This window comes from Rattus norvegicus, chromosome 1 (assembly GCF_036323735.1).
Source record: "Rattus norvegicus strain BN/NHsdMcwi chromosome 1, GRCr8, whole genome shotgun sequence".
Taxonomy (NCBI): Eukaryota; Metazoa; Chordata; class Mammalia; order Rodentia; family Muridae; genus Rattus; species Rattus norvegicus.
Window position 1 is genome coordinate 153,115,648 of NC_086019.1, and position 16,862 is coordinate 153,132,509.

Consider the following 16,862-nt stretch of genomic DNA (forward strand, 5'->3'; position numbering starts at 1 on the left):
TTCTTCTGGCTCCCTGGTTCATGTTTTCTGCGTTGTGTATCATCCCAGCTGAGAAAGAGGTCAAACCCCACTACCTATTGTGTTTCCTCTTTTCTAAACCTGGTTACTTTTGACATAAAGCTAAAGGACAGTTAGAGCCACTCAGGATTCCCTCTCTGGAAGCAGTGTGTGTGTGGTAAGGTAGTGTGAAGACCGAGAAGGTGATTCAAAGCTTGGTGTGCTGCCCGGCTGCTGGTAACCCACAAAGGCCAGCTATTTGTCTCCCATTGTTCTTGGGGTGTTTTAAGTATTTAATAGAGAGTTAACATTTGAATCCATGTTTCCATAAAAGCCGGGTTTTCACCCTACATGGATGAAATGAGAGCCATGTTTTTCACTTGATCCATTGAGATTTTCATGTTGAGTTACTGGTTTTCTTCTTCATCGGGTAGTACCTTGTTTAGCAAATTAGGAGGTAAAGTCACAGCATTAATATCCCACCAATTCTTTCAAATATCTACTCCTCTATAAAACACTGAATGACAGCATTGGCTCATCATAGATTTTTGGATAAATTTGGATAGATAGAAGAAAACTGGATGGGTGGACAGGTGGATGGTTCCTGATTTGCTCTGGGTTGGTTTGACAGAGGCCATGCAGGAGAGGCTTGGGGGTTAGGGTAATACAGCTCCAGTCTCCCAGGTCACAATGGAGAGAAGGAATAGATACAAACAAAAGTAGAAGAGATCAAGGACAGAAGTAGAAGGAGAAGCTTTAGTCAAAGGCTGGAAGAGTACAGTGTATAAACCCCAAAACAGAGGCTGTTCCTGAACCAGGGAACATCCCACATCTTCTTGGGGATGCACATCCCAAGAAGAGCAGGTTTAAGAAGGTTCTGACATGCTAGGCACTGTGAGACTCTTGGATCCGTGTGGCTTGGGTTTTGTTTTGTTTTGTTTTGTTTTGTTTTTCAATTCCAAGTTGGAATTAAATTGACCTGAATAGCTGGAGTTCTGTTCTATATTCCATGGGACCAAGGGGGACTTCTTATGTAAACTTTAATGAACACAATGAAACATGGAACAGTAACACACTAAATAAAGATAGTTATAATTTTTGCCTTCTTTTTACTTTACCAAATGGGTGACCGTGTTGCTTCAAGGTCCGGGTGTGCAGGAGTATATGTTAGTATGTGATGGAAAGATCCACACACATTTCTTGTGTTGTCTAAAGTTTTCAGAAGTTTAGCCCCAGGCTAGTTGTGAAACAACACTGAAAGTCTTATGTATAGTAAAATGTCAAGACATTCTGTTCCCTACTCCCAGTCCAAATACTTGCAATTCATGACCTGAACAAAAAAAATTCACAGTACATTTGGCTTGACAGGCGTGACATTATATTTATGAGTGGGTGCTTTTATTTATTATTTCTGTTCATACTGCGATTGTTTTCTCCATATCCAAGGGTGATTTGTTCTGAAACTCCTATGGAAATCAAAACTGTGAGTGGTCAGATCCCCTATGTAATATAATCTACATATACTCTGTCCTATATAATTCTATTTGTATTATTTCTAACGATACCTTATATGTTGTAAATGCTACGCTAGTAATTGTTACTTTACACTGTTTAATAATACAAGAAATGGATCTGTATACATTGGATCTTTTTTTAACATCTTCAGTGTAGGATTGCTGAATCCACGAATGCAGAATCTACAGATATGAAGGGCTAACCTATTACCAAACACTACAGTGTATTGGGTAATACATAGTACTGCTCATCAACAGAATAGTAAACCATGTTGTCTTAGTTAGGGTTTCTATTGCTGTGAAGAGACACAATGACCATGGCAACTCTTCTAAAGGAAAAAAGTTAATGGGGGCTGGTTTATAATTTCAGAGGTTTAGTCCATTATCATAGCAAAAGACAGTGGTATACAGGCAGACATAGTTCTGGAGATGGAGCTGAAAGTCCTACATCTTGATCCACAGGCAGCAGAAGGAGAGTATATTCCACACTGGACAGTGCTTGAACACATAAGACCTCAAAGCCCACCTCCGCAATGATACTTACCACACCTACTCCAATAAGTAGGAGGCCATACCTCCTAATAGTATCACTCTCTATGGGCCTATGGGAGTCATTTTTATTTAAACCACCACACATGGACTGCATTATTGAGAGAAATTATTTTTCTAAAGACTAGAAAAATATGGCAATCTGTATTTAATTTTATACACGGAGATAGCAACATGGAATGTTGATAATCATACCTAATGATACAAGGGAGCCCAAAGAGAAACGTGTCATAACCCTCCCTACTGCCATCCCATTGAGCTACAATGGAGAAACCATTAAGTCGTCTGAAAGTCATACTGAAGCCCAAGGCCAGTGCTGTGTGCTTCTCATCATCCAACCCAATTCCTTACAGCCCACTCTTCTTCCCATTTCTGGAGTCCTCTAGAGCTAGATCTGTGATTTAAAAATTCTCCTCCAATCTATTACTCTGCCCCCAGTCCTGCCTTGGTTAAAATTTAGCTGTCCCCTGGGGCCACTACTTTCCCTCCAGCCTTACAAGGCTATGTTCTCTCTCATACTTGGGATTTTACACAACTCCATTTAAACACATTTGTGACTAGTCCTCTTGCAAAATGTCATAAACAAGGAAAAGAAGCTTGAGTTCAGAGTCACGGAGAGCCCCCTAACCGCCTCGGCAATAATTACTCAATGAGTGTAAATAAGAATTGTGGCTAGAATGACACTTGTGCTTAGCACCTTGCAATCTAAAAATCACCTTCTGGCTAAAGCTAATAGTGCTATATTATTGTATAATGGAAATTTGCTCTGAGACTAGAACTCAAGTTTTTAGACCACACACAATAATTACCATGTATGGCAGTAGCTGTGTCAGCTAGCCTAGTCGTGGCAATTATTTCACAATATACACAAATTTTAAATCATAAATGTTGTATGTTTTAGTACAGAGATCTTTTTTCATTTATCAGTTATGCCTCTGTTACACTGGAAAAGAAAATCACCTTCCTCATTTAAAAGTCTTTACAAGACCCAACAGAAGTTGACAAGGGAGATAGCATTGTGCCTGTTGAAAAAAATGGGAAGCTCCGGCAGGACAGAAGGTGAAGTAATATGTGCAGGTCACTCAGTTGTATGTGAAGATGTAGGTCAGGCCCACAAGTGCCTGACTCAAGCCTGGCACTGTTTCACACCGAGATGCGATGCCACAGTGACTGCACTCTGCTCCAACTCTGTAACATGAAGCCATCGAGTGCCCCCACCAGAACCTCTGACTAAGACTCTGGAAAACATGAGGCAGGTGCACAAGTTAACCAGTCACTGACATTTATACCCAACAGAAGAAGAAGCCATGCTCAAAAAAGGAGGTCAAAACAGTGTTTTTTGGGTCATATCAGTGCTATTCACTCTCTCATAGCCAGTGACCTCATCAGAAAGTCACCACCAAATAGGTCCCACACACCCCTTCTAGAGAGAAAGTAATAAATCTCTCCACAGCTTGTCACAAGTAGGCCTCATGTTTGTGGTCCACACCACTGTGGCAAGAGCAGGCCCTTTCTCCCTATCATAAACCCAGCACTCCTGGTCTAGTGTGTATCTTTCTCCCTATCATAAACCCAGCACTCCTGGTCTAGTGTGTATCAATCAGGACTATTTTTTCTAAGTAAACATTACCTGGTCCTGAAATCACAAATTAACTCATGGGATATTAATCCCATGTTGTAGTAGAATCCTAAGTGTGAGAGAGAACACAGCCTTGTAGGTCTGTTGGGAAAGTAGTGGCCCCAGGGGACAGCTAAATTTTAACCAAGACAGGACAGGGAGCAGAGTAATGGGATATCAATACATGTTTATTCATGTACTAATGAATAAATTATTCATACCATGACTGCTCAAAGAGGGTCTAGGAGACACAGCTACCAAACACTAGAGTCAAAGGGCAGCAAGAGATTAAACCTATATGCGAAGCTCTTAGGCTGAGGAGTCTTCCTACAAATGAGCAAGCAACTTCTCTCTCGGCTGCCCCAGAGGAAAAAAATTTAAGCAGAAACACTAATAAACCCAATATTATTTTTTCAAGACCATGAAATCTAACAGGCATAGATTCCCAATTAATCATGTCAAGCAGTTTAATGGATTTGGCCTTCACCTACCAAGGCTGTGTTTCTTAGTTGTCTAGACTCGCAGTGTTTTAGAATCACAACCATCTGGGGTGCTTGATGAAAATACAAATTCCTGAGCCTCACCCCCACAGTCCTGAGTAAAGTCTTCTGTGAGATGGATGTGTTTTTAATGAGTTTACTAACTGTTCTATTCATGGTGTTTGGGAAACATCTTCACCAAGATAGCAGTGGCTTGGTGGGGTAGCCTTTCTCGGCCTTGTTTATGTCTTGTTGGAGAATAACACATGAATGAGTGTAGTGTAATGACTCCAAACCTCAATGTCTAGAGAGGGCCACGGTAGGCTTCAGAAGCTCCCAGACCCAGAGTGGTTCTGCTCACTGCTGCATTGGGAGTGAGCTTTCTGCTTGGATCTTGGATCACCACAAGTTGCAGAGAAGGCGGGTCCCATCTCAGCCTTGCTGTTACTCCTACTATCAGAATGGTGGTTCATGGGGAGCCCATAGTCCACATTAGATACTTTGAGATTGACTTGATTGGATGTAAAGCCCTTGGTCCCTACACTCTCCCATTTACTTACCTAATGGATTAGACAAAGATCTACTTCTAGGAGCTGCTGATCGAGCCAGGTGACAAAAATAAAAGGAAGTACACAGGCTGTCCTTACCTCTTGTCCTGAACTTGCCCTGTATCCAGTTCAGGCAGGATCCACTCCAGGAGTTAATAATCATACATTCTTTCCTCCTTTCCCTGCTCTACAGGTTCGGAATAAATTGCCTCATCCAGTTTGAAGACTTTGCCAATGCCAATGCCTTCCGTCTACTCAACAAATACCGCAACAAATACTGCATGTTCAATGATGACATCCAAGGTATGTTTTCACCTAAAAAAAAAAAGTCACTTGGTAATAACGCTTTTCCACAAGACTCACCCAAATGCCAAAAGCAGGAAAATGTTATCTCATAGCTGGTGTGCTGCCAGACACTGTTAAAAGAAACAATATTAGACTTGGAGGCAATTTCTCCTTGGCTGACTCTTAGCTGTGTGACCTTGAACATATCTCAAAGTTTGCTAAGCTTTGATGTGCTTAAGTACCAAGTGGAAATCATTACTACTTAAGAGGGAGGTAAGAACTGTATGATTTAATATCTGTAAGAAGTTCTATGCACCATTGTTAGTTATTAGCTACCTGAACTTGGAAATCTCTGACTCTAATTTTTTTATCTGTTCTAAGATGGAAATGAGTCCATCAGAAAAGCAGGGCCAGGGCTGGGAGGCTGGAAGCCTCAGTGGATAAAAAGCACTTACTTCTAACCGTGAAGACTTGCATTGAATTCCACACAAACCTATGCACATGCCTGTAACCAACCCCAATGGGGCTGATACGAGAGGATCACTCGGGTCTTCTGGCCTCCAAACTAGCTCTAGTTTCAGTAAGAGGCCCCATCTCAATGAAATAAGATACAGAGATCCAGTGTCCTCCTCTCATTTGTAAGCATACTGGCACCATGTGCTTATACCAGAGAGAGAGAGAGAGAGAGAGAGAGAGAGGGGGGGGGAGGGAGAGAGAGAGAGGGAGGGAGGGAGGGAGGGAGAGAGAGAGAGAGAGAGAATCTACACAGAAAATATTACATTGTGACTTATCAGATCAAAACATCAATGGTCATCAAAGTGGCTTTCCATAGCCATAATATCTTGCTCTTCAACTTTCCAAACACAAGGTGCATCCCTGAGCCCTTACCTAAGCTTAGCCACTGTGTGCTGATAACCAGAGACTCGGAGCATTTCAAAAGTCCATGTAGAACATTGTTTTCCTCCTTGTCACTTGCTCAACTGTCCTAGAGCTTTAAAACACCAAAGGAAGTCACATGTTGCTTTGGAGGTGCCCATATCTGAAGCTGGAGTAGAGCAGAGGCTTCTCAGCAGTGCTCCTATCTGACCCGGGAGTTCTCAGTGAGAGGTGCTGGCAATTGTTCCTGGAGGTCTGTTAGGCCCAAGAGAAACCTTGATGGATCCGCATATCTTGCTACTTAGCAAGTGAAGTTTGGTGAGCCAAGTCCACTGAAGCAAAGGTCCACGTCAGACGAAAAGGATGAGTTGGTGTGGAATGGTCTCGATCTTGAATAAAAGTCAACTACATTCTACAGACCACTGCTCACACCCAAAATGATGGCCAAATCTTCATGGAGTCAGTTAGGGGTAGACTAGAGAGAATATAAACTCACTTTCAGGTTTATCGCTGAATGTTTGTGACATACTAGGCACTGTTCCTGAGAACTATACATATTTAATCTATGAGATCTTAGTATCTGTGTCTTATAAATGAAGAAACTGAGGCACAAGGAAAATAAGTAACTTACTGAGCCAGAAAGTGTCCAATTGAAAATTTATCTCAGGTGTCTGGATTCTAAATTCCACATTCATAACCACTTGCCATACTGCTCCAGATATAAAATTACAAAGCCACATCCCTCTTTTCTTTGTGGTCCATGCTAAAGGGTAGCAGAAATATGGTAAATTATTTTAGAGGGAATATATTGTGAGTTTTCAAGGGATGATATAACATAGTTATAGCCTACTGCTAGAGAATTGAATTAAAACATAGGATTTCAGGATCTAGAAAGTGGATACCCAGAGAAGTAGAGATGCTGAAGAGAAAGCTCAGCTTCTCTTACTGTCTCTCCACCCACCCCACCCCCAACCTCCCTGAGGCCTGCACCTGCAAGAGGCATTGGTGGGCAATGCCAGCCTCATCCCAACAAGCCAGGTACCCTGCAGCTGCAGCAATACAGTCCAAAACGACTGGCTGGAGGAGGAAGAGCATTCTCTCAGTGCCTGCCACTCGCAGGCAACCTGTGCCTGTGGCCTTAGAGGAAGCACCTGCTGACTAGTCATGTTACACATACATGAGTCAGCAACAGGACAGCTGTCTTCTGAGTCCCCTGGGCTGCCAAGTGGAAAACAAGTCCATATGGGCAGCACACCAGGTGCACAGACTCCAGATGTACAGGCAGACAGACTCATGTGTGTGCATTGTTCATAAACACAGAGGAACACAGCAGACAGACCCCTGCTGCCCACCTACCTCTATCTCCCACAGACTGGTGCCATAATGCTCCCCCAAGGTGGAAAACTGACTCATTGTGCTAGCCATCCCTTTGTGAGAAACTTTGCACTCATTTGCTGAAACACATGGGTTGGGGAGCAAGGACCTCTTCTTCCCTGTTTTCTACTCATCCCTTCAGTTTGGTTGATTGGATTTTTAAACAGTCTCTTGTAGCCAAGACTGCTCTCAAACTCCTACTCCTCTTGCTTCTACTTCTCAAGTGCTGGAAGTACAGCTGAGTGTCACTATGTCCCACTATTTCCTATCACCTTGACATGAGGAATTCCTTTATCCTTCAAGGTTCAGTTGAATGGGTGGCCTGCCCATTGATCTGATTTGGTCTGATTTGGGTACCTATGCAGGAGCTTTCCTCAGTCTGTTCTTACATTGGTCCTTTCTAACCCAGTTCCTGTGGTATGGTGGTTATGAGTTCACCTCACATCAATTGGTTCTACATAACTATAATAACTGAGAACACAACTTAAGGAAGTCAAGATTTATTGTGCTTACTGCTTGAGAGGTTTCAGTCCATGATCAATCATTGTTCCTCACCTCTGGTTAGTCTGAGCATCATGGCAGAAGGTGGGGCAGAGCTAGTTGCCCAATGGCAACAGGAAATAATGAGAAAAGAGCAAAAGGGTCTCAGGACCAGATACATCCCGGAAATGTACTCCCCTGGCGACCATTTTCTCCAATCAAGCCCTACTTCCTAATTTTCACCATTTCTAGCATCACCCTAAAATTCTGAGTCCATCAATAAGCTCGTTGATGAATCAAGACTCTCTGGATCCAATCACCTCTCAATGATTGGATCTACCAACAAGGGCCAATATTTCAACATGTGAGCTTTTTTAAAGTGCATCATATCCAAGCCAGTGAACTCTAGATACTTCTGTTCCAGTCTCTGCCTCTCACTAAAAGATCAGCTTTTGGAGTCAGGAATCATGGCTTACTTGTTTTTGATCCCCAGTTCTCAACACAATGATGGGCATATTGTAGTAAGAGTAGATGCATGTTTGCATGTGCAAACATGCTCGCCATCCTACCTATCCCTGGAGAAAGTCCATGCTGGTCCCTGCCTTGCAGCCTCTCTTTTCTGATCATCATGCAAATTCACCACACATGTGCTCATACTAAGATGTTGGACACCTATACACATATGCATAATTGCATAGGAATGAACAAGTTTTTAATTAAATCAATTCATTTGTTTAAATTCATTGTTCTGGTACACACACACACACACATACACACACACACACACACACACACACACACACACACATGCATAAATGAGATAGAAATTTCCTAATTTTTTTCTCAGAAATTAAGACTACATCACGAATTTAGAACTCCTGAGAAGACTGGTAGTCAGAAAAAGAATGATGGAATCTCTCTAAGATCATCTCAGCCTTGAGTGAATCACAGCCCAGTATGTAGGTGATATAACTAATCAAAATGTGAGGAGGTTGTCATGGAGATCTACCCACATCTTCCTTCAAGGGAAGACATGTTGCCTTCACTGATGCAAACAGAGCCTCAGCTGCAGAAAATCCCTAACTCAGTCCTGTCCTGCTGAAGGCTACCCTCTCAGGGTAGGGATGTGTCCATTCATTCTACTCCTGTCCTGGACTGAGCTCCTGGTGGGGTTAGTTGAGGATTTGAGATCTATACTGAGCCTCAGTAGCCTTCTTTGCCTCTGTCCACACAACCACAAGCTTAGACAGGCATCATCCATCCCTGCAAAACATGGGAATAGTCTCAATCTGCCTGTGACCCATATACTGAAAGGACTGGAACAAAGTGGCCCCCATGGAAATTAAGCTAGAACCATTCTGCCTGCTTTCAGCATAAGTCCTGCCTTTTATGTCAGTGGAACAGAAAAAGATAGAACCCAAGTCCTCAAGAGCCCCCCAGGCTGAGCTTCCAATGCGCTCTACTGTGCATGAACGCCAAGCACCTTGTTTGTATCGTCTGAATCACAGACCCCATGGGACCCATGGGCTTGAAGTCTGGAGCCACAGCACAAAAAAGACTTCCTTTTGTTTGTCTCCTTTGTCCTCACCCCAGCTCTGGCTCACAAGAACCCTCAGCCCAGGCCAGGCTGGCTGGTTCTTGGTGAACAGGGCTGCCAACTCTGAGTCACCACTGGTGGCCTCTTCAGGAATTTTGGAATAGCAGAGGCTCAGGTGACTTTTGTTGTTTCAGCTGGGAACATCCCTGCTGCTGGGGGAGAAGAGAAAGACAGGAAAGGGGAAAGGCAGTGAGGACGGTCATGCTGCAGACAGACTAATTTTGACCTTGGGAAGGACAGCTTGCACGAAAGAAGTCAGGTACAGAATGCTGCTGACTGAGTGACCTTGGGCACTGTCCTCCACTGTAAGCTAATCATATAGTGTGACTGAGGAACAACAAACATCAACTCTAGGACACAGACCGGCCTTACCCTCTAGCCCTTTGAAGTCTTCGAGGACCCATGACCTGGAAGAATGCTTGTGTGCCAGGTCACCTCTTCACAATTTGTTTGGCTTTTTTGTTTGTTTTCAAGATAGGGTGTCACTGTGTAGCTCAGTCTATCTTGAGCTTGAGGTGATCTTTCTGCTCTCCCTGCCTTTCTACTGTTTGGGACCACAGAACTGCATGCCTCTAAGCCTGGTACCCTTTGGTGCTTTCAAGTTTCAGTGTATAAGCCAGAATAGTTAACAGACATCGGACTGAGATGCGTCTGTCTCTGAATCCTCACTTTTCTGCTCTGTGATTCTAGCCAGTGGTATATGTTCTAAAAGCACTCTTTACCCTTCCTCTGAAACGATTTAGCAGCCATGACTAAAGATCAGCAAGTATCAGATCAGCCTGTATGTTCCTCTCAAGCTAGCACTTACTACTATAGTTGAAATCTAAGCCATTTCACTGCTATCTTCAGAATTACCCATGTTGTGCTAATTCTGGGGTAGGTGTGGGGTAAGGTGTACAGGAATAGCCACTCAGCAGTTCTAGTCCATGGTCCCAGTACTAATATTCTTTAAAAGGTTTATTTATTTATTTTATGTATGTGAGTACACTGTTGCTGTCTTCAGACACACCAGAAGAGGCATTCGATCTCTATTACAGATGGTTGTGAGCCACCATGCAGTTGCTGGGAATTGAACTCGGGACCTCTGGAAGAGCAGTCAGTGCTCTTAACCACTGAGCCATCTCTCCAGCCCCTAATACTAATATTCTGAGTGCACAAGTATGGAGAGGAGGAAGGGGTATTGAGACCCAAGTAGAGTGTTCAGGAAAATGAAGAGAAGGTGTGAGCACAATGCTACTAAAGCCTGATGAAGAGGGAGACCTGGGCGCCATGCTTTTCTACACTTTTCTGAAGTGATCTGGCAGTGCCAGCCTGTCTTGCATTGTAGGGTTACTGTGCAGCCTTGGTTCTGAACATGCAACATGTTAACTTCGCACTCTATGTGCCATTCTAGCATGCAACACCATCTATGACTGCCTGAGCTTCCCGGGCTCAGGTTTGAGACTGCTGTTTGCTCCAAATTGTGTGGCCCTGCTGGCTTTGACTAATTTTTGATTATTGCACATTCAGAAGCTTTTTTGATAGTTGCTATGTTTTTCTCAACCTCTACTTCGATTACATGACTCTACATGGGGTTATAATTCCTGGTTTCATAAGCTGTGCTCTAGAGTACCCTGAGACTCTAGAAATGTTCCTTTATGACACAGAGCACTGCTGAAGTGGTCTCAGAGACCTTACAGGGTGTCAGGAAAGAGGGATCTGACTCTTCTGAAGTGATGCTGGCAGCTCCTAGAGAGCAATCCTAGTCTGTGGCTCTTTCTGCATTCAGTGCCTTTGATGGCCCCACTTCAGTCCTCAATGCATGCAAATGAATACACGAAGGCAGTGGGTGGCTGCTCTGGGAAGGGATTGCTGTGGATCATGACATAGAAGCCACTTAATTCTCAGAGACCCAGGGCTCCCCAGACACCTGAGCCAGACCTTGACCCAGCCCACCTCTTCCTGACTCTCTACCAATTATTGACACTGTCACCAATTCCTCCTAAAATCTGTTTAGCAGATCAACTGCTTTGACTTGGTCAGATGTGACTATTAAAAGGAAAATTTTCAGCTTGTCCTTTTGTGCTGTTTCCTAAATGTGCTGTCTCAAGTATTCTGTTTGCAGGAAGTATAATCATGGAACATTCCCACTGAATAAGAACGTTTGTTTATCTTTCATCACGAATGGGAACAACCGGTTCGCATCGTTTGTGGGCACAAGCCATGTTCTCCCACAGTCCTAGGCTCTCAGACTTCTCAGGGTGGTTACCTCCAAACATCTAAGCAATTTTCCTCCTCTCCAGTTTTAAAATTCCAGGCACACAGTCCAAGAATTAACCTACCACCACCCCACCCAACAATGGAAGTTAATGGTGGAGACAGTAACTTGATTTGCCAAGTTCCTGTTTTATAATTTGGAATCTAAGAACTACTGCTTTCTCTCTTGGGTTCTGATGTAGAATTAAGAGAGTTTGCCGTGCCTCCCTATCCCCACCCCACAGTGAATCCTTAAGAGTAGGATCCAGAAAGGTGACCATGAAGAAAAGCAGCTGAAGAGACAGCACTGGATGTATATATCCTGAAGGAAAATTCAGGAGTTCCCCCAAGGAGTGATGTGTAGCAGTGCCAAATACTGCAGAGAGGTTAAAGGACAGGAAGCTGAGAACTGACCAGTGAACTTGACAAGGGGAGATGCTCAGTGACTTCGACAAGAGGTGAGCTGACCACTTATGTCCACTGAGAAGAAAATAAATGGAGGCTGTGATCACATGCAGCCCCTTGAGGAGCTTGACTATAAAAGGCAGTACAGACCAGGCTTGGGACTGCAAGAGCGAGGCTCTTTTTTTCTTAGTAGAAGTTTTACAGTGTGTTTACGCACTGGTGGGGAGGAATTCAGAGAGGGAGACTCTGAGGATGAAGAACAAGGAGAGAATTGGAGAAAAAAATCTCATGGGTCAGTGAGAATGCAGTGCAGAAGGTAGCTTTGCCTAGGAGCAGAAAGAACCTCCATGGACTCTGCAGGGGTGACAAAGGCTGTGGAAAGAGGCAGAGGGTCTGGAGACTTGCTGAGAAGACTCACAGCTTCTGGGGAACTGTTGCACTCTTCTTTATACATCCAAGTGGAGAACCTGGGTAGCCATGCTATTCTGCATCTCATGACTGCTTCTTATTTCCTTTGAGTCTCATTTTCCTAGAAAAAAACTAAAAACCTCAATAGAGGGATCACTGAAATACTGACTCTGTGGAGTTCTTAATGGAGATTTAAAAAGTAGGGCTGATAAGAGAGTAGCACATGACCAAGTTCACCATAAGACTAATCGATAGGAGAAAGACATAAAGAACTCCCTTATTGAAATGCAGGAAAACACAAGTAAACAAGTAGAATCCCTTAAAGAGGAAACACAAAAATTCCTGAAAGAATTACAGGAAAATACAACCAAACAGGTGAAGGAATTGAAAATGGAAATAGAAACAATAAAGAAAGCACAAAGGAAGACAACCCTGGATATAGAAAACCAAAGAAAGAGACAAGGACTTGTAGATACAAGCATTGCCAACAGAATACAAGAGATAGAAGAGAGAATCTCAGGGGCAGAAGATTCCATAGAAAACATCGACACAACTGTCAAAGATAATGTAAAACGCAAAAAGCTCCTAGCCCAAAACATACAGGAAATCCAGGACACAGTGAGAAGATCAAACCTAAGGATAATAGGTATAGAAGAGAGTGAAGACTCCCAGCTCAAAGGACCAGTAAATATCTTCAACAAAATCATAGAAGAAAACTACCCTAACCTAAAGAAAGAGATGCCCATAAACATACAAGAAGCCTACAGAACTCCAAATACATTAGACCAGAAAAGAAACTCCTCCCATCACATAATAGTCAAAACACCAAATGCACAAAATAAAGAAAGAATATTAAAAGCAGTAAGGGAAAAAGGTCAAGAAACATATAAAGGCAGACCTATCAGAATCACACCAGACTTTTCGCCAGAGACTATGAAAGCCAGAAGATCCTGGACAGATGTCATACAGACCCTAAGAGAACACAAATGCCAGCCCAGGTTACTGTATCCTGCAAAACTCTCATAACATAGATGGAGAAACAAGATATTCCATGACAAAACCAAATTTACACAATATCTTTCTCCAAATCCAGCCCTACAAAGGATAATAAATGGTAAAGTCCAACACAAGGGGGCAAGCTACACCCTAGAAAAAGCAAGAAACTAATCATCTTGCAACAAAACAAAGAGAAGACAAGCACACAAACATAATCTCACCTCCAAATACAACTATAAGAGGAAGCAACAATCACTATTCCATAATATCTCTCAATGTCAATGGACTCAATGCCCCAATAAAAAGACACAGATTAACAAACTGGATATGTAATGAGGACCCAGCATTTTACTGCCTACAAGAAGCACACCTCAGAGACAAAGACAGATACTACCTTAGAGTAAAAGGCTGGAAAACAATTTTCCAAGCAAATCTTCTGAAGAAGTAAGCTGGAGTAGCCATTCTAATATCGAATAAAATTGATTTTCAACCAAAAGTCATTAAAAAAGATAAGGAAGGACACTTCATATTCATCAAAGGAAAAATCCACCAAGATGAACTCTCAATCCTAAATATCTGTGCTCCAAATACAAGGGCACCTACATACATACAAGAAACCTTACTAAAGCTCAAAGCACACATTGCACCTCACACAATAATAGTAGGAGATTTCAACACCCCACTCTCATCAATGGACAGATCATGGAAACAGAAATTAAACAGAGACATAGACAGACTAAGAGAAGTTATTAACCAAGTGGACTTAACAGATATTTATAGAACATTCCATCCTAAACCAAAAGGATATACCTTCTTCTCACCACCTCATGGTACTTTCTCCAAAATTGACCATATAATTAGTCACCAAACAGGCCTCAACAGATACAGAAACATAGAAATAATCCCATGCACCCTATCATACCATGATAGGGATTATCAAAGCTGGTCTTCAACAACAATAAGGGAAGAACACCCACATATACATGGAAGTTGAACAATGCTGTACTCAAGGATAACCTGGTCAAGGAAGAAATAAAGAAAGAAATTAAAGACTTCTTAGAATTTAATGAAAATGACGGTACAACATACCCCAACTTATGGGACAAATGAAAGCTGTGCTAAGAGGAAACTCATAGCTCTGAGTGGCTGCAGAAAGAAACAGGAAAGAGCATATATCAGCAGCTTGACAGCACACCTAAAAGCTCTAGAACAAAAAGAAGCAAATACACCCAGGAGGAGTAGAAGGCAGGAATTAATCAAAATCAGAGCTGAAATCAACCAAGTAGAAACAAAAAAGACCATAGAAAGAATGAACAGAACCAAAATCTGGTTCTTTGAGAAAATCAAGGACACAAAGAGTATGTCCAAATTAACAAAATCAGAAATGAAAAGGGAGACATAACAACAGAATCAGAGGAAATTAAAAAAAAATCATCAGATCCTAGTACAAAAGGCTATATTCAACAAAACTGGAAAATCTGGAGTATATGGACAATTTCCTAGACAGATACTAGGTACCGAAGTTAAATCAGGAACAGATTAAACCATTTAAACAACCCATAACTCCTAAAGAAATAGAAGCAGTCTTTAAAAGTCTCCCAACCAAAGAGAGCCCAGGTCCAGACAGGTTCAGTGCAGAATTCTATCAAACCTTCATAGAAGACCTCATACCAATACTATCCAAACTATTCCACAAAATTGAAACAGATGGAGCACTACCGAATTCCTTCCATGAAGCCACAATTACTCTTATACCTAAACCACACAAAGACCCAACAAAAAAAGAGAACTTCAGACCAATTTCCCTTATGAATATTGACGCAAAAATACTCAATAAAATTCTTGCAAACCGAATCCAAGAACACATCAAAACAATCATCCATCATGATTAAGTAGGCTTCATCCCAGGCATGCAGGGATGGTTTAATATATGGAAAACCATTAACGTGATCCATTATATAAACAAACTGAAAGAACAAAACCACATGCTCATTTCATTAGATGCTGAGAAAGCATTTGACAAAATTCAACACCCCTTCATGATAAAAGTCATGGAAAGAACAGGAATTCAAGGCCCATACCTGAACATAGTAAAAGCAATATACAGCAAATCAGTAGCTAACATTAAACTAAATGGAGAGAAACTTGAAGCAATCCCACTAAAATCAGGGACTAGACAATTTTGCCCATTTTCTCCCTACTTATTCAATATAGTTCTCTAAGTCCTAGCCAGAGCAGTCAGACAACAAAAGATGATCAAATGGATACAGATTGGAAAGGAAGAAGTCAAAATATCACTATTTGCAGATGACATGATAGCATATTTAAGTGATCCCTAAAGTTCCACCAGAGAACTACTAAACCTGATAAACACCTTCAGCAAAGTGACTGGGTATAAAATTAACTCAAATAAATCAGTAGCCTTCCTCTACACAAAAGAGAAACGAGCTGAGAAAGAAATTAGGGAAACAACATCCTTCATAATAGCCCCAAATAATATAAAATACCTCGGTGTGACTTTAACCAAGCAAGTGAAAGATCTGTATGATAAGAACTTCAAGCCTCTGAAGAAAGAAATTGAAGAAGATCTCAGAAGATGGAAAGATCTCTCATGCTCATGGATTGGCAGGATTAATATAGTAAAAATGGCCATTTTACCAAAAGAGATCTACAGATTCAATGCAATCCCCATCAAAATTATAATCCAATTATTCATACAGTTAGACAGAATGATTTGCAAATACATCTGAAATAACAAAAACCCAGGATAGCTAAAACTATCCTCAACAATAAAAAAAAAAATTCCGGGGGAATCACTATCCCTGAACTCAAGCAGTATTACAGAGCAATAGTGATAAAAACTGCATGGTATTGGTACAGAGACAGTCAGATAGACAAGTGGGATAGAATTGAAGACCCAGAAATGAACCCACATACCTATGGTCACTTGATTTTTGACAAAGGAGCCAAAACCATCCAATGGAAAAAAGATAGCATTTTCAGCAAATGGTGCTGGTTCAACTGGAGGTCACCATGTAGAAGAATGCAGATCAATCCATTCTTATCACCCTGTAAAAAGCTTAAGTCCAAGTGGATCAAGGACCTCCACATCAAACCAGATACACTCAAACTAATAGAAGAAAAAGTGGGGAAGAATCACGAACACATGGGCACCGGAGAAAATGTCCTGAACAAAACACTAATGGCTTATGCTCTAAGATCAAGAATCGACAAATGGGACCTCATAAAGCTACAAAGCTTCTATAAGGCAAAGGACACTGTTGTTAGGAAAAAACGGCAACCAACAGATTGGGAAAAGATCTTTACCAACCCTACTACTGATAGAGGGCTTATATCCAAAATATACAAAGAACTCAAGAAGTTAGACCGCAGGGAGACAAATAACCCTATTAAAAAATGGGGTTCAGAGCTAAACAAACAATTCACAGCTGAGGAATGCCGAATGGCTGAGAAACACCTAAAGAAATGTTCAACATCTTT

The 16,862-nt window shown here is 41.8% G+C and overlaps 1 protein-coding gene across 3 annotated transcripts in view; it reads left to right on the plus strand.

Moving 5' to 3' along the window:
* The window catches only part of Me3 (malic enzyme 3), a 201,432-nt gene that overhangs the window by 169,053 nt on the left and 15,517 nt on the right, over positions 1–16,862 (plus strand). For all 3 annotated transcript variants that reach the window (XM_006229666.4, XM_063266979.1, NM_001415972.1), the window contains exon 8: positions 4,899–5,008. In XM_006229666.4, coding sequence (XP_006229728.1) covers positions 4,899–5,008 — 110 coding nt within the window. The remainder of the gene's footprint in view (positions 1–4,898; positions 5,009–16,862) is intronic.